Source organism: Dama dama, chromosome 27 (genome assembly GCF_033118175.1).
Source record: "Dama dama isolate Ldn47 chromosome 27, ASM3311817v1, whole genome shotgun sequence".
In the NCBI taxonomy this organism is placed as follows: Eukaryota; Metazoa; Chordata; class Mammalia; order Artiodactyla; family Cervidae; genus Dama; species Dama dama.
Genome location: NC_083707.1, coordinates 35,311,337 through 35,335,463, shown reverse-complemented (window position 1 = coordinate 35,335,463; position 24,127 = coordinate 35,311,337). Strand labels below are relative to the sequence as shown.

At 41.0% G+C, this 24,127-nt stretch overlaps 1 protein-coding gene and 1 non-coding gene across 2 annotated transcripts in view; one reads left to right on the top strand and one right to left on the bottom strand.

Annotated features, from left to right (window-relative positions):
• The first annotated feature begins 857 nt into the window (after positions 1-857).
• Positions 858-24,127, top strand: part of MIB1 (MIB E3 ubiquitin protein ligase 1) — a 97,612-nt gene continuing 74,342 nt past the window's right edge. Inside the window, exons 1-3 of the mRNA XM_061130883.1 lie at positions 858-1,122; positions 17,932-18,103; positions 19,911-20,040. Coding sequence (XP_060986866.1) covers positions 894-1,122; positions 17,932-18,103; positions 19,911-20,040 — 531 coding nt within the window. The 5' untranslated portion in view covers positions 858-893. The remainder of the gene's footprint in view (positions 1,123-17,931; positions 18,104-19,910; positions 20,041-24,127) is intronic.
• TRNAG-CCC (transfer RNA glycine (anticodon CCC)) lies at positions 5,141-5,213 on the bottom strand. Its single transcript has one exon. It is a non-coding gene; the product is annotated as a tRNA-Gly (tRNA).

Here is a 24,127-nt window from a genome sequence, read left to right as displayed (position 1 = left end):
CCGCCCCTCCTTTGCCCCAGACTGGGGCGGGGCGTCTACCCCTCCCTGCTCCAGGCTGCGCGCACGCGCACTATCACAGGGCCTGGGCGAGACGCTTAGGGCTGGGTTTTCTTCTCCTTCCTTCCCCCCCTAGTTGCGTGACTTTCTCAAAGCCGTACACCGCAGTGTTACTGAGGGTCCCTTTCCTAATCCCTCAAAGGACGTGCTGCTCCGGCCTTGGGTGTGCCAGTACCCGGATGTGGAGCCGTTCTCGCCCGGCGGGGACTCTGTGGCGGGGCGGAGCGCGGCGGCGTGCGCGGGGGCAGAGAGAAGGGGGCCCCTGGGCCCGGGCACTCGCCGGACGCCGGGAGGTACCATCACCGCCCACGGGGGAGGAGGCGGCGCCGGCGCTCGGGCGTCCACCCCGGGGCGAGGGCCCGGGGGAGAAGATAGGCCGGCAGTTAAGCTTGCTCCCCGCCGCCCGCGCCGTCTCCCCCGGGCGAGCCTCCCCCGGTCCCCTCCGCTCCCCGCGCTCCCGGTCGGGGGAGAGCGTGGTTTCCTGGCGGCCGTCGCTGTAGCCCGGCCGGGGAGCCCGGAGGAAGCGGGGGAGTCCCCGCCCACGGCCCCCTCCCCTCTGCCCGCCCGCCGCCGCCGTCGCCGCCGCCGCCTCGGCCTCCGAGCCGCTGCAGTCCGGCCTCCAGTCCGAGAGGGGGGCGCGGCGGCGGCGGCGACGGCTAGGGAGCGGCTGCGGGCTCGGCGGGGACCGCGCCGCCGCCCCCGTGAGTTATTCCCACGTCCCCCGGGGCTCGCTGCCGCCCCCGCCGGCGCCGAGAGTCCGGCCCGGGCCCAACTCCCTTACGGGCCCCCCGGCGGCGGCGGCGGCGGCGGCGGCGGAGCCCGCGGCTCGGGCCCCGATGAGTAACTCCAGGAATAACCGGGTGATGGTGGAAGGGGTCGGGGCCCGCGTAGTGCGCGGCCCGGACTGGAAGTGGGGGAAGCAGGACGGCGGCGAGGGCCATGTGGGCACGGTCCGGAGCTTCGAGAGCCCCGAGGAGGTGGTGGTGGTGTGGGACAACGGCACGGCCGCCAACTACCGCTGTTCCGGGGCCTACGATCTGCGGATCCTGGACAGCGCGCCCACGGGTAAGGGCGGCCTCCGGGGCTCGGGGCCTGCGCGTGGGGCCCGGGCGATGCGGGGTGGGCCGGGGGCCGTCGGGCGGCCTGATCGAAGCCCCGCGGTCCAACGCCTCCCCCGCCGCGCCCGGCCGGAGGGAGCGGCTAGGGAAAGAGCCAGAGGGAATTTTAGGTTCCTTACCTGGTAAACACAAACTTCCAGGAGAAAAGACCCCCCTGCTTCCCTTCCCTCCGCCCAGTCCCCAAGGGAAATGATGGCTGCACCAGTACAAGGATGCTTTCAAGCCTGGAAGGCACAAAGCGCCGGGAAGACAACAGACCCCTCCCCTCCTCCTCCAGGGAAGGGATCTGGAGAGGCCTGTCCTGTAAAGCCATTGAAATTAATCAGCCGCCGAGTGATAAGTGTCTGAAGGGAGGCTTGCTTTGCCATATGGTGTTTCGTTGGCCGGTAACAATTGCCGTGGGGCCGTTGGTACCTCGGTTTTGTTGGCGATTCCCCTTCTTCCTCCTCTGACATGCAGAAAGACGTGGAGTTCAGTAGCTGAATGCCACTTCGTACCCTGTGGACTGGTTTTTCATCTTAATTGTTTCGTTGTGTATCTTTATAGCAATAGAAGGAAAAACAGTCTCAATATTGAACCCTTTCTTTGTGTTAAATACTTTCTCAAGTGGAAGATAGGCATAGGGCTCACCAGGTATCTTTTAACATCTCAGTGCATCTGTAAGGTTAAGGCAGGGACTTATCCATTAACAGGGCTCTGAGTCATTGTCCTCGATTCACCAAGTTTCAGGGAACTGTTGGTTACTGATTCTAGAATTTTTCTATAATGTGATCACCTGAAAGCTTGCTCTCAGAATAATTTAATCGAATTCATTTTCACGTAGATTTATCCTTGGGACCCTGTTCAGTAGGAAATAGTTTCAGATTTCATATTTGATAGTTTCCAGCATGCTTTAGCTATTTCTAAAGCTTTATGATTGAGTTTTGCAAAACCTAACAGATCCTGAAATGGGTACATAGTTATTGTTAGCAGCCAGTGGAAAGGAAATTAACACAAAGGCAATTCAGTTATTGAATAGATAATGCCTAGAATTGTGTTTCTTAGCTGGTTGTTTAAATGTTGCAGAAGATTTATGTGCAGGGCCAAAAGAAAAGATTTCCCTGTACAGAAAGGGACCACCAGTGTGTTCCTACAGAACACTCATTGCAAGCATATGTAAATATCAGTGTATTGTAAATCTGCCACCCTTTCAAAACAGTGTTAAGAAACTACTGTTTTATTCTCTTCTGTACTTCTGCTTCTTAACTTGATAGTACCTATTATTGATTGTTATACTATGCTATGCTAAGTCGATGCAGTCGTGTCCCACTCTTTGCAACCCTGTGGACTGTGTAGCCTGCCATGCTCCTGTGTCCTTGGGATTCTCCAGGCAAGAATACTGGAGCGGCTTGTCATGCTCTTCTCCAGGGGCTCTTCCCCATCCAGGGATCGAACTTGCATCCCTTATGTCTCCTGCGTTGGCAGGTAGGTTCTTTACCACTCACGCCACCTGGGAAGCCCCTTAGTGATTGTTCCATGTTAGCAAATATAGATAGGTCTACCTTATTATTTCATAGCTGCATAATATTCCAGTGATTGTATGCAGTACTTTATTTAACCAGTGCTGTGTTGATGGACATTTGTATTGTTCCAGGTCTTATTTACAATGATGTTCTGAATAAGTCCTTGAACATGTGTATGCAGGTGTATTGAGCACTTTGGAAGTGGAACTGCCACATTAAAGGGTACATATATGTAACATTTTGGTAGATGTTGACTAAATGCCCTGCAGAGACATTTTTACCAATTTGCCCTCCTAACAACACTGTATGGGGTATATTCTTGTTTCTGGACACTCTTAATTAAAATTTTATCCTGCTAGCGCAAGCTAAACTTTGACCACAACTCAACAATTTGAAGGCATCTTGAGATCTGTAATGATAGGTTTATGGGGAATTTTAAATATCTTTCCAGGGTAAAGGTAAAGTGTATCAAATCCTGTACTGCAGCCGGTTTTGAAGGGATATTCCTGTTCCCTGTATGTTTTATAGTATGGAATATATCTGTCCTATAAATAGTTATGTAAAAACAGGTATTTTTCAGAGGTTTAAAAATCTTAGTTTACAAGATAATTTTACACATTATTTAATCTATTGGTATGTATCAATTCATCTTGTTCGTTGGATGCGGTTAGCAAACATTTTTAAAATCCCTATAGAAAATTAGTGTTAAGCAAATAAAGCAAGAAAGTAAAGTTTCTTAAAGAAGAAAACGTCTGCTATGTTAAAATGTAGAATAGTCCTGTTTACTGTTTGGGACAAGGTTTCTCAGTTTTGGCACTATTGCTGTTTGCAGCTGATTAGATAATTCTTTACTGGAGGGGGCTGCCCTGTGCATGCGCCTCTACCCACTGGTTGTAGACATGATAACCCAGAATATTTCAGATAGTGCCAGGTGCCCCCTAGGGAGCAGGATTGCCCCCCAGTTGATACTCATTGGTTTGAGGATATGTGCTTATGTGGTAAAAGTATACCAAAAAGTAATAATAAATGCCAAACTTATTTCTTTCAGGTGTCATATGATAAGTTTGAATTTATGGCTAGGGTAGTCAGGCTTTGAAAAGAGGAGCATTTAGTGTGTATTTGAGTGATATAATTTCTGTCTTATATCCAGATATACTTGGTTAATTTATAGTGAGTAAGAGGATTGTGGAAATACGTATGTTACTGAATTCTTTGGGAGTTAGTTTTGGGAAGTGTGTAATCAAGTAGGTATAGTCAACATTTTATCATTTGGGTACTGACTATAGGATTGGGGAGAAATGTATTTTTACCAGTGCTCGTCTTTTGGTTACTTGACCTCAGTGTTGGATTGTTACCAGAGAAAGACTGGAGAAGATAATTTGCGTTGCTTATTAAGGTTCTTTCTACCCTCTTGAGTATGGATAGTGAAAGTTAGAAGTATAAATGATGAGGTTTATTTAAAATCAGCTTCTGGTATTGTTGGTCCAGGCTGTGTTGGGGTGGTTCTTTGTCCTTTTCTTCCACCCCAGCAAAGAGTGCTTCTTTGGTCACACGTGGACCAGCTCCTCAGATGTCATTACTCAGTTGAAGGCCTAGAAGTGCTCACCCTGGATAAAAAGTGAAGTCAATTAATAAGCCTCATCATTTCCTTTCTGAGTCCCCTTATTTCTCTTCTGATCTGTTTCTAGAACTACAGGAGAAAAGAGTGTTATCCAGGGAGAGAGCCTTGGGAAAAAACAGGACTTGTGTGAACAGTGTTTGGGGAGTAGGATGCCAGACCTGGAAAGGATGAGATATTGTGAGATGGTTTTTGCCAAAGGCATCTGAAAGGAAAGCTTGATTTTCCTAAACAGCTATCTATTTTGAAGACTTAGGTAACATACCTTTTCCTTTTTTATCTTCATCTACTAAAGTGATGTTTTAAATGATGAAAGTCCATCTAGTTTTTTTTTTTCCATCTAGTTTTAATACTCCCTGTAGATTGCAACTTGGTTGAACGAGGACCTCAAGAAATCAATTTGAAGTTCTCAGGAAATAGTTACCCCTCTGTCAGTACTTGTCAGAGAATAAGCATGCGGGTCACCTGGGATCCTTTAAAAATGCAGATTCTGATTCACTAAGTGTGGAATTCAGCAAGAGTAGTTTAAAAGCTCCCAGGTGATGGAGATGATGCTGGCCCATGGACACGCTTACCTGGTCTTAGTTGTGGCATGTGCTTAGTTTCTCAGTTGTATCTCACTCTTTGCGACTCCGTGGACTATGGCCCACCAGGCTCCTCTGTCCATGGGATTCTCCAGGCAAGAATACTAGAGTGGGTTGCCATGCCCTCCTCCAGGGGATCTTCCCAACCCACGGATCGAACCCAGGTCTCCTGCATGGCAGGTGGATTCTTTACTGTCTGAGCCGCCAGGGAAGCCCTAGTTGTGGCATGTGAACTCTTGAATTGCGTTATGTGGGGTCTAGTTCCCTGACCAGGGATTGAACCCGGGCTCCCTGCATTGGGAGCACAGAGTCTTAGCCACTGGACCACCAGGGAAATACCCTGTAATGCTGTCTTAATATATGGTGGTGGTTTAGTTCCTGAGTTGTATCCAACTCTTGCAATGGACTGTGTAGCCTGCCAGGCTCTTGTGTCCATGAGATTTCCCTAGGCAAGAATACTGGAGTGGGTTGCCGTTTCCTTCTCCAGGATCAAACCCAGGCCTCTTGCATTATAGGCAGATTCTTTACCAACGGAGCCACCAACTAGAGGCTTATCTCCGTGGTTAGATTAGATGTTTCTTTCTGGCTGTGTCTCTGGGTAGCCTCCCACAGGTTCCCTCCTCCTCCTCTAATTGCTGGACAGTGTGATTGCACTGTACCCTATGCTCCTTTCTGCTCCCACAGGTATGCTGGTTGTGATTGGCTTTTGCATGAGATTATTAGTTGGAGGGGAAGGAGTGTGTGTGTGTGTGTGTTCTTGTATCTCCATTTTCTAGCAAAACCATAGCTCTGGATGAGTATTTTCGGAATAAATTGCTCTTTTCAAAGAGCTTTGAACTCATTAGATGTGCAGTTGGATTCCTAACACAGATAAAGAGAAACTCAGGCTTGGAGAGATGAAGAAACTTGTTCAGTCCCAAAGCTGGTGAATGGCAGATTATAGGGATGAAAACTCAGTGAATTCATTGCGTTTCCCCATCATTCTCTCTTCTGTTCGTAGTAGTTCAGAAATGATCAACGTTTGTACTACTTTTCCTGAGGGAAAGTTGACTAGAAAATTGAGATAAATTGTTCTAGTCTGTGATATGGTTGTTTGATTAACTTAGTGTAACACTATTGTTGGACATTAATGGTTTTTCTGTATGTGTATCCCACATGTAACATGTAATCCAGTCCTATGGGACCCTCCTTTAAGCCTCTTATGTTTCAATAATCCTGTTTTTTCATTGTTTTCCCATTTTTAGAAGTGGTGGATTGGTGTGGTTTCCTGTCTGCTGACTGGACCCTGATTAATGCAGTGTGTTTACCTAACTCAGTCTTATGTTTCTATTTCATTTACCAGTTAAGTAAACATTTTTATTGAAATTTAGCTGGTAGTTTTCCACCTTTTCTGATCCTGATCATTTCTTACAAACGAATTGGAAGGTGTTTCACTTTTATCTTTTGAATAAATGAATTCAGAATCTACTGAATTTAAGATGAAATAAAAATGGTTTTCTTTTATGGATGCAGATATTAGAGTTTATTGGTGACACATTGTTTCAGCATTGAAGACCACATAATGAGGGAAGTATCTCCAGATGTCACTTTTCACCTTGCTTACTCTAGTTCCCTTTGGACTGCATTTATTTTCTTATTTCTTGTCAAACATCACCTTTACCTGGAGGGACAGATTAAATGGTATAATTAAAAAAAGTATATGTGTCTTCTAGGGAGCATACTGTTAGTAACCACTTTTCATTCTAGAAAAGGTGTGCAATTTGGGAATACTTACTCTTATTTTGTAGGAAAAAAAAGAAACTTATTTTTGATTTTGATTTTTAAGCACTTTATCTCAAGAGAATCAACATGTGGTTTTATACCAGTAAGATGTATTCTGCAAGTCTGCATAACTATGTCTTAGTGTGCCAGAAGTGAGCAACAGTGTTAGACCCTCAGCTGTCAAACTCCCACCCATCCTCACTACACCTTGTATTGTGTGTGTGATATGATTTTTTTTTTTTTAGTGACCCACTGAGGGTGCTAGTATCAGCTGAGTAATGTATAATTACTAACCTAGTTTCATTCTTAGATTTTTAGAAAAAACCGTAAATATGAAAGTTTTAATGGAAGTCCATACCCTTTATTCAGAATGCTTGGGACTGAGTTTATAAACTTTTGGATTTTAGAGCTGTAATATAGTATTTGCCACAGAGTACATATATCTCACTTCCAGGTCCAGAGCAGCACCTGTCATATCAGATACCCCAGTATTTCTGCAGAAAGTGTATGAATAATTATACTAAGGGAAAAACATCTGCTTCACTGAATAATGCCGAAGCCTTTGACTGTGTGGATCATGACAAAGTGTGGAAAATTCTTAGAGATGGGAATATCAGACCACCTTACCTGCCTCATGAGAAACCTGTATGTGGTTCAAGAAACAACAGTTAGAACCGTACATGGAACAATGGATTGGTTCAAAATTGGGAAAGGAGTACATCAAGTCTGTATATTTTCACCTTGCTTATTTAATTTATATGCAAAGTACATCATGCAGAATGCTGGACTGGATAAATCACAAGCTGGAAATCAGGATTGCTGGGAGAAATTTCAACAGCCTCAGATATGCAGATGTTATGACTCAAATGGTAGAAAGTGAAGAAGAACTAAAGAGCCTCTTGATGAGGTTGGAAGAGGAGAGTGAAAAAGTTGGCTTAAAACTTCAGCATTCAGGAAACTAAGATCATGGCATCCGGTCCCATCATTACGTGGCAAATAGAAGGGGGAAACATGAAAATGGTGGCAGATTTTATTTTCTTGGGCTCCAAAATCACTGTGGATGGTGACTGCAGCCATGAGATTAAAAGATGCTCCTAGGAAGGAAAGCTATGACAAACCTAGACAGCGTATTGAAAAGCAGACATCACTTTGCTGACAAAGGTCTTTGACTATATGTCAAAGCTACTGGTTTTCCCTGAATATTCATTGGAAGGACTGATGCTGAAGCTGAAGCTCCAGTACCTTGGTCACCTGATGTGAAGAGCTGACTCATTAGAAAAGACCCTGATGTTGAGAAAGATTAAAGGCAGGAAGAGAAAGGGGACGACAGGGGATGAGATGGTTGGATGGCATTACTAATTCAATGAACGTGAATTTGAGCAAGCTCTGGAAGATGGTGAAGGACAGGGAAGCCTGGCATGCTGAGTGACCGAACAAAACAACATAGCGTTTTGTTCATTCAGATCAGGATTTACCACTAAGTTTGCCGCTCATTTACAAAAAACTTGAGACTTTTGGGATTTTGGAATAGATAAGAGATTGTGGGCGTATCCCTTCCATTTCAAAGCACCATTCTTCTGTATTTCCTGGGTCATGTACCTCACTTTGGAAACTGTTGTACTGAGTCACCAGACAAGAGCTTATGCATGTTAGGTATCTGTAGGGAAATGGCTCTTTTAGAACATTCGTCATTCTCCTAAGCCCGTTTCTCTGCTCATATACTTTCATATGTCCCCATGGCCAGTTTAGCTTGCCCCCCACCCCCTTTTAAACTGGGATGTTTGCATTGCAATAAACCACCTCCTCAGACTGAACTAGGAACACAGAAACAATTTGATCTTTTCCCCATAGATAGCTCTGTGTAAATAGGTTCTTATGAAATAGTCTGGTATCTAAGTTACTTTTATAAGTTCATTTCTGAGGGAAGATGATCCTGAATTCTAAACAACTGGCTTTTAAATGAACTTGTAGAACACAACTAAGATAAGGTGGAGTTTAAACTAATGGAGGAGATAATGGAACGTAGCAGGTAGTCCACTCACTCACTTCTGGCTTGGAGTGACTTTGGGAGCATATTTACTTTTGTAGATGCTTGCTGTGGTTAGGATTAGTTTATATTCTGTATGCATACTCATGATAAGAGTATATGGCTTTCTCCCAGGAGTGGGTTTATCGTCTTGATGATAATTTTGTTCCTAAAAAAGCAAGAAATGGGGTGGAAACTTCTGATATTAAAAAAAAAAATCATTATTTGAACTTTGGGAGTTTTATAGGGCTAGTAGTAGTAATAAATCATGAAAGCTTGAGATTGTAATGTTTTACATAATGGTGCCTTGCTTACCTCCCTTTCCCAGTCTCTCTTCATGGAGTAGTGGAAAATACACTGGGTTAGTACGGAAGTTAAGGTGTTTGTTCATTCTGTATTTCCTCATGTGGACTTGTTAACTAGAGGGATGGACATTGACTGAACTCGCGTCGTGTCGGGAACTATGCTAAGCTTTTTACATACTTTATCTCATTTAGTCCTCAGAAAAGTGTTATTTGATAGCCTTCATTTTACTGATGAGAAAACAGGCTATGGGAAATGGACAGGTTTGCCCAAGATTTCATAAGTAATTGGTTGAGGTTGAGGTTCACATCCAGGCTTGTCAGTTTCCCCCCTTCCCCATACTTTATAACATTAATCTCTTTAAACTTTAATTCTTCACCTGTCAAATGAAGTTGGAGTAGGTCAAGGTACATAGATTGTTTTGCTTCTAAAATGAAATAATGAAGTTTTATCTGTTAGGGAAAAAAGTGGATAAAGTTCTCGTTTTTGTTTGATTTCATTAATTTTCTACTTTTGTGTAACAAGTGCTAAAAATAGCAAATATATTACTGGAATTGCTAGTTGTGTGCCTAGTTGTTTGCCTACCTTGTTTCTTTTGTTTGAACTGTGTGAGGCATGATTGTTATGCAAGCTTTTAATAAAGTAGAGTAGAAAAAATAGATGAGAGAATAACTTGTCCAACAGAAAAGATGAGAGAATCGTAGATTTTGAGTGAGACACTTTCAAAGACATCTCCTTAACTCAAAATAAGAGTTGGTTGGAAGTTGATGGTGTTTCACTCTACTACACTATTGAAATTAACTAAGAAATAGATAATTTTTTCATTTTCTTAGGGGGCACTAGTGGTAAAGAACCTGCCCGCCAGTGTTGAAGACCTCAGTTAGGAGAGTTCAGTTCCTGGATGGGGAAGATCCCCTGGAGATCTCCAGTGTTCTTGCCTGGAGAATCCCATGGACAGAGGAGCCTGGTGGGAGGAGTCCATGGGGTTGCAGAGTCAGGCACGACAGAAGTGACTTAGCATGCATGCAGACAGTCTTTTCAGTTTTTAAAATGTATCTCTCTGAGATTTATTTGGTTATTAGAATGGGATTCAATAACTTTTATTTTGAGTATAGTACGTTAAATAGGAAACTCGATGCCCTAGATATGTAATTATTCTTCAGACAAAATCAGAGCTAAGTAAAGAAAAAACCCAGATAGAGTCAAGAGCATAAGAAGCCAAGCTTTGTAATCAGACTCACATGGTTTGAATTTGAGCCCACTCAATTTCTTCATCTATAAATGAGGATAATAATGCCTACCTTTTAATATTGTTGGGAAGGTTATGTGATATATGTGAAGCACCTAGCTTGGTGTACTGATTTAAGTGGTAGTTAGTATTAATAATAATCTTATTTTCACTAATTTACTGTTTCTCAAGAGTAAGGAATGTGGAGTATACCAAGCAGCTGGCAGGTCACAGAGGCCTCACCCTCATTAGGAATTTTAATTACACTTCAGTCAATTTCTAAACAATAAGTACTTTGATAGTTCAGGGAGGATAAGATGCATATTCTAGTTGGTTAACCCTCTTTAATCTCTGTAAACTTTTTGTCACACTGATTTGGGGTTAAAATTGAGTGAATCCATAAATCAGAAATAGGAATTCCTGGTTAGTTGAATGACATCAGCAAATAGGTACGCCACAATAGATAATTGTGTTTAAACACTGGTTGATAACTTGTAAATTACTTTTTATTGTTAGGTGAAATCTTTTAATTAGGACAAAAAGATAGTGGAGGGTTAACTAGGCACTGTACTAGTCTACCAGGAATGCTTATCTTTTATTTTAAAAGTTTATTACGTAGTATTTAAGGTATCCAGGTACATGAGTGATTAATAAATACTTTCGCCCCTATCTAAAAAATAAAGCATTTCTGATTGTTTGAAACACTGTGTACTTCTTCCCAATTTCATTCCCTTCCTCTCCTAAAGTAACCACTATGTAGAAATTCTGCTACCACTATGTAGAAATTAGTAGTTCCTATGGATTTCTTTACATTTATGCTATGTTGTATATATCTGTAAACAATCAACATTTTTGTATTCTTGTATAATTTTAAAATGGAGCTTTATGGTTGAAGGGTTCATCCATGTCAAATTGTGTGGCTCTTAAAGATTCATTTTAGATACTCCATTATATACCTAATATATGTCTGCACTCTCTTGTTAATGAACATTTATTTTATTTACTTTTGCTTCACATAATGAACTGCTCATAGTGAGAAACTTCTTTCAATCTTTTCTCTCTAGAAATTTGGCAGTTTACTTAAATCAGTGCTTTGTGAATTTGAACTGTTTTCCTTGCCACTTTTAAGAACTTGTGGTTATTGATTCCAATTAGCATGTTTTACCGTTCTCATAAAATTAGCCAACAAAAAGACTTAAGCTATGTAAATTCTCTAAGTTACTGAGTTTAGGCGAGATGTCATTAAATGTAGAGCAGATGGTCATTTAAGTATTAGAATGAGTCAAAAGCTAGCATCAGGTGGTTCATTTAACAGTGGCAGATGTCTTCATGAAGCTTAGCAAAGGGAAAGAGCGTTACTCTCTAGGGTGATATGGTATTCTATAAGGAGAAAAAGCACTAATGGGTTTAGTTAAGGAATTACATTTCAAGAAAGGGAAATTTTAAGGACTAACTCTGGCCAGGGCTGAGGAGGTTTTGAATGGAAGAGAACAGTTTTAGGTGAGAATGAATTGGGTGGATGAAGTAAGGGCAAACAAAACAGCTACCAAAGTAAGAGGTCAGTAAAATGTTGGCCTTGTTCATTTAAGGCTGTTTCTCCTTTTTCATGTTTTCTTTAAATATCAGCTTTTGTTTTAAAGTCAATTCATTGCATTCTCATTAAAAATTCTCTCCTGCTCATTTCGGTGTTGGGGCAGCTGCTTTGTTGACTTTCTCCAGTTCTCAGCATCGGTCTGTCTCACAGCTGTTCAGTAGCTTTGTTGGCATTCGAACTGTGGGAACCAAGAAAGGATTTGGATGTGCTTTTGTGTGCATTAATGGTTTTCCTGAAGTATTCTTAAAACCATGAATTGTAGGAGGGTTTTTGTATTTAACCAGTTATCATTGTGTGTTTAAATAGTTCCATTTAAAGAAAGCGTATACTCAGATTATGAGCTGATGAATGTTATTATTGTACTATGTGGAAAATGCACTTAGAGATGAAAAATATGTAAATAGGGGACTAGCTGAAACCTGGACTTGTCTTTTTTTGGTCAGGTGGGGATACATTTTCCCTTTGCCTCTCATCAATCCACACTCCTTTGAAGAGCTGGACCAGTAGTTTAGATGTGCCTCTCAGCGTGTAGTGGGCCAGTTTGTTTAGTATGCTTGGCTTTTTGTGATGGTGTAGGAGACCTATCTTAGACCTTGTTCAGAAATGTAACTATTGTGTGGACATTTACTGTTACTGCTCTTTGATATTATGAAGTTTTGGGTCCTGGTGTTTTCCTTTGTTAAGACAGATTAAGGAGTGTACGTGTTAGGTATGCATTTTATTTTCATAAGCATGGAATAACTAGGTTAGACTATGGATTAAAAGAAGAAAACTTTGAGTTGTAGTTACGTACCACATTGCTAATGTAACAATTTGAAAGTTGGTTTCTATAAATCATTGGAGTTCCTCGTATTTTTATTTTCAGCTTTTATTTTAATTGTGAGGGACATATACCAGCATTTCTGATGCTTATACTGCATGTTAAATGCCCCTTCTTACCAAGCTGCTTCCTAGAATTAATATACGCTGAGTGTAGAAAACTTGAAAAACCACAAAGGGGAATGAATCCCATCAAGCACATTTTGGGGGTTATCTTTCTAATTTTTCTATGTACATGTGTTATACATATAATGTAATTTATTTACCAAAGTGCTGTATTGTAATTCTTAGCAAACTACTTTATAAAATAATAATATTGTTTACCATCTCAGTAATGTTTCTTCTGCAATGTAGTTTAATAACCGCAGAGAATTTTCCTCTATGGATTACCCTACTTCACACATAAATAGTCCCATATTTTCAGCATCAGTTATGTTAAATTTTTATTTACTACAAAAAATTTAGTATCATTGGGTGTACCTTTTTAAAATTTTGTAGGCGAGGTCAAAATCTTAGCGCATTTAAAACATTTTGCAGGTACCTTCTATGTAGAGATTGTATCAATTTATGTTTCCCTCTCAACAGTATCCAGCTGACTGACTTTCTTGACACCATCTTCAGGTACACAGATGTGTTATTTGTAATGTGTGCTGATTCAGGAAGATAAAGTTGGTGTCTCTTGTACTTTCTTTTTAAAGTTATGAAATTATAATAGACACTTCTCCAAAAGAGACATACAGATGGCTAATAAACACATGAAAAGATGCTCAACATTGCTCATAATTAGAGAAATGCAAATCAAACCACAATGAGGTATCATCTTACGCTGATCAGAATGGCCACCATCAAAAAGTCTACAAACAATAAATGCTGGAGAGGGTGTGGAGAAAAGGAACCCTTTTACACTGTTGGTGAGAATGCAAACTGGTATAGCCAGAATGGAGAACAGTGTAAAGATTCCTTAAAAAACTGGAAATAGAACTGCCATATGACCCAGCAATCCCATTGCTGGGCATACACACTGAGGAAACTAGAATTGAAAGAGATACATGTACCCCAGTGTACATTGCAGCACTGTTTACAGTAGCCAGGACATGGAAGCAACCTAGATGTCTGTTGGCAGATGAATGGATAAGGAAGTTGTGGCACATATACACAGTAGACTGTTACTCAGCTATAAACAGGAATGCATGGGGCTGAGTCAGTTTGAATGAGTGGATGAAACTGGAGCCTCATACAGAGTGAAGAAAGTCAGAGAAACACCAATACAGTATATTCATGCATATATATGGAATTTATAGAGACGGTAATGATGATCCTACATGCAAGGGAGCAGAAGAGACACCGATGTAAAGAACAGACTTTTGGACTCTGTGGGAGAAGGCACAATTATCGTATGTGGGATGATTTGAGAGAATAGCATTGAAACATGTATATTACCATATGTAAAATAGATGACCAGTGCAAGTTCGATGCATGAAGCAGGGCACTCAAAGCCGGTGCTCTGAGACAACCCAGAGGGATTGGGTTGGGGAGGGAGGTGGAAGGGGGCTTCAGGATGGGGGACACACACCTGTGGCTGGTTCATATCGATGTATGGCAAAAATCACAATATTGTAAAGTAATTATCTGCCAATTAAAATAATTAAAAAAACCGAAAAATGAAATAATTCAAAAGTGTACAAACAGCAAACAAATGTGGAAGTGCCCTCTCCTTCCTCATCTGTGCCGCCTTGACCACTGTGTGCAGTTGGGAGGAGTGGCTTGGTTTCCTCCGTTTGTATACTTTCTGCATGGGTGTGCTCACATGGGTATGTACGTGACTTCTACATTTTGTGTCATGCTTAGACTTGACTCAGGATTATAAAAGATGCTGTTCAGGTGTTTTTTCTAGCACTTTTATGGTTTTCTTTTTTCATATTTAGCTCATTATCCTTATTTTTGCTACACTGTCCTGCAGAGAACTATAATTTAGCAAAGATTGTATCTTATTTTTAACTTGCTTTGTTTTAGTTCCAATGGTTGCGTAACAAATACCCCAAAACTTTGCATTGTGGAAAATATTTGTATGCTTGAGGCTGAGCGGGGAATGGTTTGCCTCTGCTCCACCAGTGTCTGGGGCTTCAGTGAGAAGAGTCAACAGTGGAGGGGCCGGCCCAGCCAGCTTTCCTTGGGCATGTCTTTCCACCTCTCTCTGGCTTCTCCGAATGGTCTCTCCTTTGTGGCAGCTTCAGGTAGCCAGACTTACTATGAAAGAGCTCCCAAGGCGGGCGGGGTGGGGGCGGTGGGCGGCCTGAATCTTGAAAGGGGGAGAGAGAGACACATGGACAGACAAATGGCACAGAAATCACACAGTGTCACTCTGACTGCCTTCTGTTAGCCAAGGCACATGTCCCCTCTGGTTCATGGGGAGGAAAACAGACCTGCCTGTTGATGGTCACTTGTCGTTCATTGTCCTGTTGTCAGGGGAGCACTTGGGGTGGATATAGTCAGTGAGATTTTCTTCAGAAAATAATCTGCCACACCTTTCCTCCATTTTAAGTATACACTCAGTTTTCCAGGAATGTAACTGATATAAATCTTAAAGCAGGTGTATATCTGTATTTCAGTATTAAAATCAATGAATTAAAAAACTGCTCATAGTGTGATTTTTGCTGTTTCTTATTAAAAAGTGCGATTTTTATGAAAATTTAAAATTCACTTTAGTAGCCTTGCATCAGATATGACAGTTGTTCAAAGTCTTTTGTCTGTTGATAGGTTTTAGAATTTACCTTAAAATCTTAATGTGAGCTAGCATAATTTCTTTCTTAACTCTGTAGACTTTTGCTATTTGTGTTGGGAGATAATAATTACAAGAATATTTACAAAATTATGTTTTCAAAATGAACACTTTAAGGAAAGGTTATATTTTGGTTTAAATAAAAATACAGCAGATTCTTAGTAACCCTTGTGATTAGCCAGATTATGGATTCCTTGCTACTTAGGGAATAAAAAAAAAAAAAAAAAACCTCCTCATGTGATTGAAAAACACCAAACAAATCCTTTTCTCTGTACTCACTTTTACACCCCAAAAGAAAGAATAGATGCAAATTGCATTTGGCCTTCTGATTTATATCCTAAAAACACTAAAGCATGCAGTACCGGTGAATGCTGGTAGCTCTGAGTTGTGCAGCCATAAACTTGGTTTTTAATTTTAGTTTACAGTCTGTTAAGCTGGAGTCTAATCTCCTTTGGGCCTGTGGCAGATGATCACTTTCATGATTGATGCAGTCAGAATTAATTAGTCGTAGGCTAGGATGGGAAAGGCTGGATGAGTTACCCTGGGGTAGGCCTGTGTCGGATGGCAGGTGTGTCCTCTGTTGCAATCCTGGAGTGAACACAATGAAAAGAACCCAGGGGATAGGTCAGGGAAGCTATAAGCTTTGGGGAAAAACCAGAGATAAATAGTAATTAGTGAATGGAGAGGGCGGGTAATTTGCTAAAATGAAGGTCATCTACACATGAATTAATTGATTATTCTCCATATGTAGTCTCTGGGAAATTGAGAAATTTGTTCTTTAATTTTTGTATAAAGTATTGCTGAATTTGCCAAGGATATATGACAACTTTGATCACTAAGTTAGAAATGGTTAGAAATGGTTGACTAGTACATTTAATATAGCTATATTAAGGTTAAGTGCTAATTCCTTATATTTGCCTTTTTGCTCTAATGCCTTTCAAAGTATGTTTACCCCTGTTATATCACTTCAGCTTTACAACATCTCTTTCCATATTGTCTTGGTCTGCTTGGGCTGCCATCACGATCTACCACAGACTGGGAGGACTGGGGGATTTGTAAAGATCAGGAGTTGATTTCTCACAGAGACTAGGTAGTCTGAGTCCAGAGTGGTGATGGCTAGTTCGGTTCCCTGGTGAGGGCTCGTTCCTTCCAGTGTTCGTTTCTCCCCACCTCATCCCTCCCTCCCTTTTACATCTTAACCATCTCAACTTAGGCACTTAATTTAGAATCTGGTTACCATCCTTATAGAGATTTTAAACTTGGATATGGATATGAGTTAAATAGGGTTTTTCTTTTTTCCGGGAAGTAGCAATAGTGTATTAGTTCTTGTTTAGTTACAGAAGTGCTACTTTTTTTTTTTTTAAGAAGTGCTACTTTTATAGTTCTTGCATATTCTGCACATTCTCATTTTATGCTTAGAACATACCTTTCCTTTAAAGATCATATCACTTCCTCCAAAGGGAATGAGGTTCTGAGAACTAATAGGACTCATTTTTTGTTTAATTATTGGAAAATCTCTAAATTTATACAAAATAGAGAGTATAATGAATCCCTGTGTTAACTGTTACCCAGCTTCAGATGAGCAGTCTTGTTTCATCTCAACTCACCATACTTCCCCTCCCTCTCCACTCTGTATTTTGAAATAAATACTGTAGTTTTACATGTAAATATTTTAGTTAAAATGACTTTTGTGGACACAGAGAAAGCTATTGACAGAGCCAGAATTTGATGTAGGAGTGTGTCATCATCGGGCGTGACCATTCAGCATGCCATGAAATAGTGACATTGCTGTTCACAGGCCACACATTGTTTAAAAAACCCCTAGTTTTAATTTACTTGGACAAGTGGTCTTAATGTAACAGAATAATAAAGGAGCATTATTCCCTCGTCTTATTACCGTACAGTGCCAGTTTTTTTGTTAATTTGTGGTATTTTTGGTGGAGATTGTTTTACCAAGTGCTTGTTTTATTTTTCTCGTGTTTATTACTTCTTTTTCCTTAAGGGAAAAAAAAACCCACAACACCCCACAACAAACTCAGCTGTATTATTTCCCATTAAACTGGGAAGCAAAAAGTTATCAGTACCTAGGGATAAAAGCTTAAGTTAATTGACAGCTTGTTTCTGATATTACAAGGATAAACTGTCTTCTTCTTTGGAATTATTTACCTGGAGAATAGGTTCGTGTTCCTCAAAAAGTGTTTTGTGTGTTTTTAGTCTGAAACATCTCCTTGATGATAAAGTATTCTTCCTTCTCTCTCTGGATTGAACCTGCATTTCAGGTTTGGATGAGAGCAAGGAAAGTGGTACTGAGAAGTGTTCTTACTCATGAGAAAAGAAGGAATAGGAAAGGTTTAGTCTGTAATTTGTACTCTTTAGAATATTTGCTGTCTGTTATCTTGAAACTGTATATGGTTCATTTGAAATACTGTTTCTTGCTTTACTGAGCTATTTTGTAAAATGTTGTGTTCCTATTTTTCCCCTCAGGGAATAAAAATAAACAGTACTGGAAATTAATGTCAGCATGGCATCTCTGCTTTAACAGGCATCAAGCACGATGGAACCATGTGTGATACCTGCCGCCAGCAGCCGATCATTGGCATTCGGTGGAAGTGTGCGGAGTGTACAAATTATGACTTGTGCACCGTTTGTTATCATGGAGATAAACATCATTTAAGGCATCGCTTTTATAGAATTACCACACCAGGGAGTGAGCGGTATGAGAATCAATTTTTTTTTTTTTCCAATTGCAATTCTTTGTATCTGTTACATTTTTTGTACCATTCAGCCTTAAACATAGGATTAGGAAATAGCTTCTGACAGCTGGTTTGGTGGGAAGTAGCAGATACCAGGCTAGATGAGGACCAGGGCCACCACATCACGGGAAGAGAGCTAGTGCAGGAGCTATGTGTGTTTTCCAGGATAATCAGGGCTGTTTGTTCTCTCGTATGGAGACCTGGCCCTGCTCAGTGTTTGGATGTGTGAGGGTGGCCCAAGGAAGGCTGGTGGTTTTCTCCATGTGCGTTCTGTCCTGTGAACACTAGGTCACAGTTATGGAATCAAGAGACATTTATTCAGACTATAGAGCATTAAGACTGTACTTGGGTAAATCTGAAGATAAATAGGACATGTTATCCTTAAGCAGTTTATAGGTTAAGGGATTATTTGATCAGCAGTGACTATCATGTGATGTTTCAGACTGTATACAGAGATACGTAAAAAGTGTCTTAGGACCAAAGAGAGGAGTGTTGAGTGTGAGTCAGTGCAGAGTTTTCACTGATGGAGTATTCTCAGGGAGCTGTGACTAATGCAGAGAAGCAAGAGTCAAGTCGGTGAAGGGAGGCAACAGGAGTGATAGAAAGATGGATTTTTGTGTCAGACTGTCCTGGTTCAAATCCTGGCCCTGCCATGTGTTAAGTCATTTTCTACAAATTATTTAGTTTTGTCTTTTGCTTACAGCTTTTAAAGCTGGAGTGTAGTAAAGACATTCTGAAAATAAATAATGAGATGAAGTAGAATTTAAAAATCCCAATTCTTTTTGATTTTTTAGGAATGAGAAGGCTGTAGGAAAATAAGGGATGGAAGGCTTTGGAGAATCATGCTTGTCTAGGTAGCTGCATGTAGCATCTTTTTCAAGGTCTGTAGTCTTTTGTAGGTATATGCTGCTTTAGACACAGTTTGGTGTAGGTCAGATCCAGTCCACAGGTGTATTTTGCTTGACTTGCTCTCAATTTTTGAACAATTGCTTACCTTGTAAAACTTGTGAAAGGTGAATTTCTATGAAAGGTGATTTCACAGAAAGATGAAGTTTATGAATTCTAACTCCCCCCTGCGCCCCCACCCAGCCTGTCAACACAGGGCCTGCGTTTGTTCCTGGCAGCGGTTGGCTGAAGCCCAGGAGCATCTGCCCCTTTGGACAAACCGTCCTCTGGAGTTCACCAAAGTCCCTACCACTCCTTATTGTCTTCCTCTGCCCAAGGTCAAGTGCCATTTGTCGTTTGTCATGGCTATGGTGCAGTCTCTCTCAGGCCCTCGTTTGTAGTGTGTGCCTGGCAGTTGTAGGGTTTTGTATATGCCATCTCTAAAGTAGTGAAGAGCTGTAGTGATGCCCTGCAGTGGTTAGACTGGATTCATGTGTTGATTCCATTCCTGTGTAACTTTTGTGACCTTGGGCAAGTTATTGATGCTTACCTCTTTGGGACTTAGTTTCCTCATTTGTAAAATGAGCAATGTAATAGATACTACCTTTATCTTAAAGCAGGTAACAGAGTTTATATCTCTAAGTATTTTTGTGTATAGGAAAAGCTAAGTGAATATAACATGTTGTTATTATTCCAACTACTAATGTCTTCATCAGCATAATTTAGGGAATGAGAAAAGTGTTCCTGTTACTTGCTGTTATGGTGTTAACCAGAGCAAAGAAAAATCTTTTATACTTTCAAAATGAACTTTTTAAACAATAAATTGCCACCCATTACCAATTTTATTTTTATGTAAATTTGAAAATAGATAATTTTCTTTTAGGGTTCTGTTAGAGTCTCGTAGAAAATCGAAGAAGATCACGGCCCGAGGGATCTTTGCAGGTGCCAGAGTGGTACGAGGAGTGGACTGGCAGTGGGAAGATCAGGATGGAGGAAATGGACGCAGGGGAAAGGTAAAGGTTGTTTATGATCCATCATGTTGTTCTCAAATACTGTATATTCAGATGATGTTAAAACTACTGTAATTGAATTTCGTGGCCCATTTTCTTTAAGGCCAATAACAGTTTCTTTTTTTTTTTTTTTTTCAATAACAGTTTCTTAAACTTTCATTTTTCTTTCCCCTGGGAAAAACGATTGTTCCCTCTCTGCTGTACACGTTAGTGTTCAGTGAGAAGATTGGTGGGTGGGTTTTTCTTTTCCACCTTTAGGCTTCGCATTGCCATTTTGCTGCTCAGAATGCCTTTCTGAACATCCTCTTTGGGCCAGTCCTCCTTAAGCAGTATCTCATGCTCTTGGCTTTCTTGTTATTAACATTTCATCTGAATTTACTTGCTTTGTGTTCCATTCCCTCAAACATGCGTTTCTGAGGGATCATAGGCAGAGTGGTCTGGGGGTCAATTACAGCAGTTACTCTGAAGGGAATTTTGTAGTCTCTTTAATGGGGTGGGATAACCAGAGATATCAGGGTAAGTGAGTTGTTGGTTTTGCTTATTTTGGATTTCATGTTGCTTCTGCTTGCTTCTGCTGGTGATGCAGTCATTGATTCAGTCAACAAATCCTGAATGTTTGTTCTGGGTATTGTGCTCAGTGAACTGAATGTGTATTCAAATCCTGGGTGTGTGTTCTGGGTGTTTAGCTCAGTGTACTGAGTGTATATTCAAATCCTGAGTGTGTGTTCTGTGGGTGTTTTGCTCGGTGTACTAAGTGTATATTCAAGTCCTGAATGTGTGTTCTGGGGGTGTTTTGCTCGGTGTACTGAAATTAACAGCATTTCCCTTTGAGACTTCAGCGTCAGTCCCTGTTCCACTGTTACCTTCTGTAAAATATTGTTCTTAGCATTAAGGAATGATGACTTTAAAGTCTGTGTCTTCTGAGGAACTCCTCCTAGGAACTTGAAGGCCTCTTATACTACTTCGTGCTATATAGATTCTTTTGAATTTAAGATTTTTAAACATTTGTCAAATAAGATGTTTTCCAAATTCAGAGTATTGCTGTCTTGATTTCATTTTTAAATGATAAGGTCTAATGTTTAATGTTTGAAAGTCAGACAAATGTTTTAGTCTTTATCTTTTAAGTACTTTGATTTTTATTAAGGAAGCAATGCTTTTTAAGAAAAACTTTAGTAAATATTTACTGACCACTTAGGTGCAGGATTCTGTTCCAGGCGTGAGGGTTGTAGGAATAAACAGAAAAGGCAAAGCTCCTATTCTTCGGAGACCTGTGTTCTCATTAGAGGAGATGGAGAACCAGAAATCCAAATCTAAGTTCTGTGACCAGCAGCATTAGTGTCACCTGACAGCTTGTTAGAAGCATGCTAGGTAATAGGTCACCTTCCTCCTAGACTTTCTAATTTAGAATCTCCACGTTAATAAGATACCTAAGTCACTCAGGTGCACATCACAGTTTGAGAAGCACGTTTCTTTCTTTCTTATTATTTAAACTTTTTGTTTTGTATTGGAGTATATATAGCCAGTTACCAGTGTTGTGAAAGTTTCAGGTGGATGGCAAAGGGACTCATTCACATGTATACATGTATCCATTCTCCCCCAAATTCCCTTCCCATCCAGGCTGCCACTTAACATTGAGCAGAGTTCCCTGTGCTATGCTATACAGCAGGTCCTTGTTGGTTATCTGAAATACAGCAGAGTGTGCATGTCCATCCCAAACTCCCTAACTATCCCTCAGCTCCCCTCCCCACCCCCACCCTGGGCAACCATAAGGAGAAGCATATTTCTGGAAGCAAAACTAGACCGCAGACCAGTGTGAGTTTGGGGAAGGCACCATCTCTGGCTGAATGGAGTGCTGTGGGGGCATGCTTGGCAAGCCAGTGGCAGAGCAGGGGCAGCCTTGTCCCGGTGCAGAGGGTCTTGGTGAGTGGAACTCAGCCTGGCTGTCACCCTCTGCTTTCCTCTTTGGCAAGGCCCTTTGTGCAGTAAACAGCTTCTGCAATCATTTACAGCAATCCTGTGTCACATGGGGTGTGTAAAACATACGTTGAAGCTTGGAGAATAGTAGTGAAATTTTCAAAAGTAAATTTTATTCCTACTCTACGGCTTAAAAAAGAGTGTTATGAATACCTTTAAAAGCCTTCTGTTTACTCTTTCCCAGCTGCAAGCCCTGCAAGGTAACTAATTCTTCCTGTCATTATTCCCTTGTTTGTCTTTATTATTGTATGACTTAGTGCTCTGTATTACAACATTTAGGATTTAATTTTTTGAGAAACCAAGTAGCAAGCAGAAAGCTAGCCTTTGTAAAGACAGAGCAGAACTGTGCTTTTAGACGAACGCTTCTAGGGAGAAGATAAACTGAATTCAGTCTCTGGATAACGGCATCCCTGGGAGCTCGTAAGAGTCTTTCTGGGATAGTCAGTAGCCATGGTCACTAGTGGGTCCTGGAAACACGGGGCTCAGCGTGGGCAGGACACCAGGGAGGGCAGAAGTGTGGACCACGTGCTGTACACTGGACAGGAATGTAGTCAGAGCGCATGTGTTGTTTGCTTCCACACTTACCATGCTACACCTCAAAGTTTTGGGAATAAGGCAAAGCAGAGTATTCTATGGAGTGGGCTGGTTTAGGTGGCAGGGAATCGGGGGTGCAGGAGAGAGTGGAAACCTCATCATTACATAGTCCAGTAAGCCAAGTTCAGTTGAGAATTTGGGTCTGGCTCACTCAGGCAGTGTGTCCTTAGGTCGATAAAGTGATATGATGGCAGTGGACATCTTGGTATTGAAAGCCTTCAGCATGTCTGGCCTGTGAGTCATGTGGCTGCAGTCGGATTGCCCTTGACACCTGGTACCCAGCAGGCATCTTGGCAGCCCCCTCTGATGGATGCCTTTGTCTCTTTCCTGGCTGGATCTTGTGTTTTCTGTATCCTATTACATCATCTTCCTTAGTTACTCTTCCTTTTGACGGAGTACACGTCCTAGTAATGTTTTTTGAAAGAGTACACGAGAAGTAAGTTTTTTAATACTTTTATTCTAAAAAGTGTTTTAGCTTTATATTCTTCCTCACACTTAATTATGTGGTCAGAGGGTTAAAAAAACTTTTTTCATCACCTTTTCAAAAGCAGTTGCTGCTAAAGCCTGAAGCCACATAAATGGTACTTCCTGGGATTTGTATTATATCGACACTTCTTAGGGGGAATGCAAAGTAGCAACTTTGAAGCTTTGAGTCATCAGTATTACATTTTTGGTTTGTTATAATTTAATACTTGTTACATTTTAGGAACAAAAAGAAAAATAAATGAAACCATTTTGCACATATGACTCTGAGTGAGGGAACTTAATGTAATAGGAAGTCTTCAAGGTAACATTATTTAAGCACATGTTTGAAATGAAATACAATTTTTGTCTGACTCTGACTGTGTGTGTGAATGAATAACGTTTTTAATTTCCCCTTTTCCTTCATGGCTGGCTTCTCTCTCCCAGTCCTCTGGTGTAACCCACACGAACCTGGTGTAACCCACATGAAGGTGGTAGTGTATTCTTATCTTTTTTACCTTGAGGTTCAAGATTCCCCATTCTCATTACTATGTGTTCTCAACTGTATGGTTAGTTTGAGCCATTTTAAGGGATAGATTCCAAATTGGACTGATACTGTGTTAATACTGACACCTACTATGGCCTGTCACATGCCTGCGTGTATCGTGGTTTTTTGCATGTGACAACAGTGTTAACACACAAATAAGCAGATCAAGTGCAGGCTTTGACAGACATGATATAAGGATATCATAGAAATGTGTAATATGGTCTTAACTACCTATGTTAGTATTGCAAGACTGTTTTCATTTTACAAATGCTTTAAATATATATTAATTGCCTCATACACTAGATATATTTCCTTCTTTTTATTTTATTTTATTTTTAGTTCTACCACTTTATTGCTACCAACCCATCTCCCTCCACCCTCATGCACACATGCTCAGTCATGTAATCCCATGGACTGCAGCCCGCCAGGCTCCTCTGTCCATGGACTTTTCCAGGCAAGAATACTGGAGTGGGTTGCCATTTCCTTCTTCTATTTCCTTCTTTTTAAAAAGCT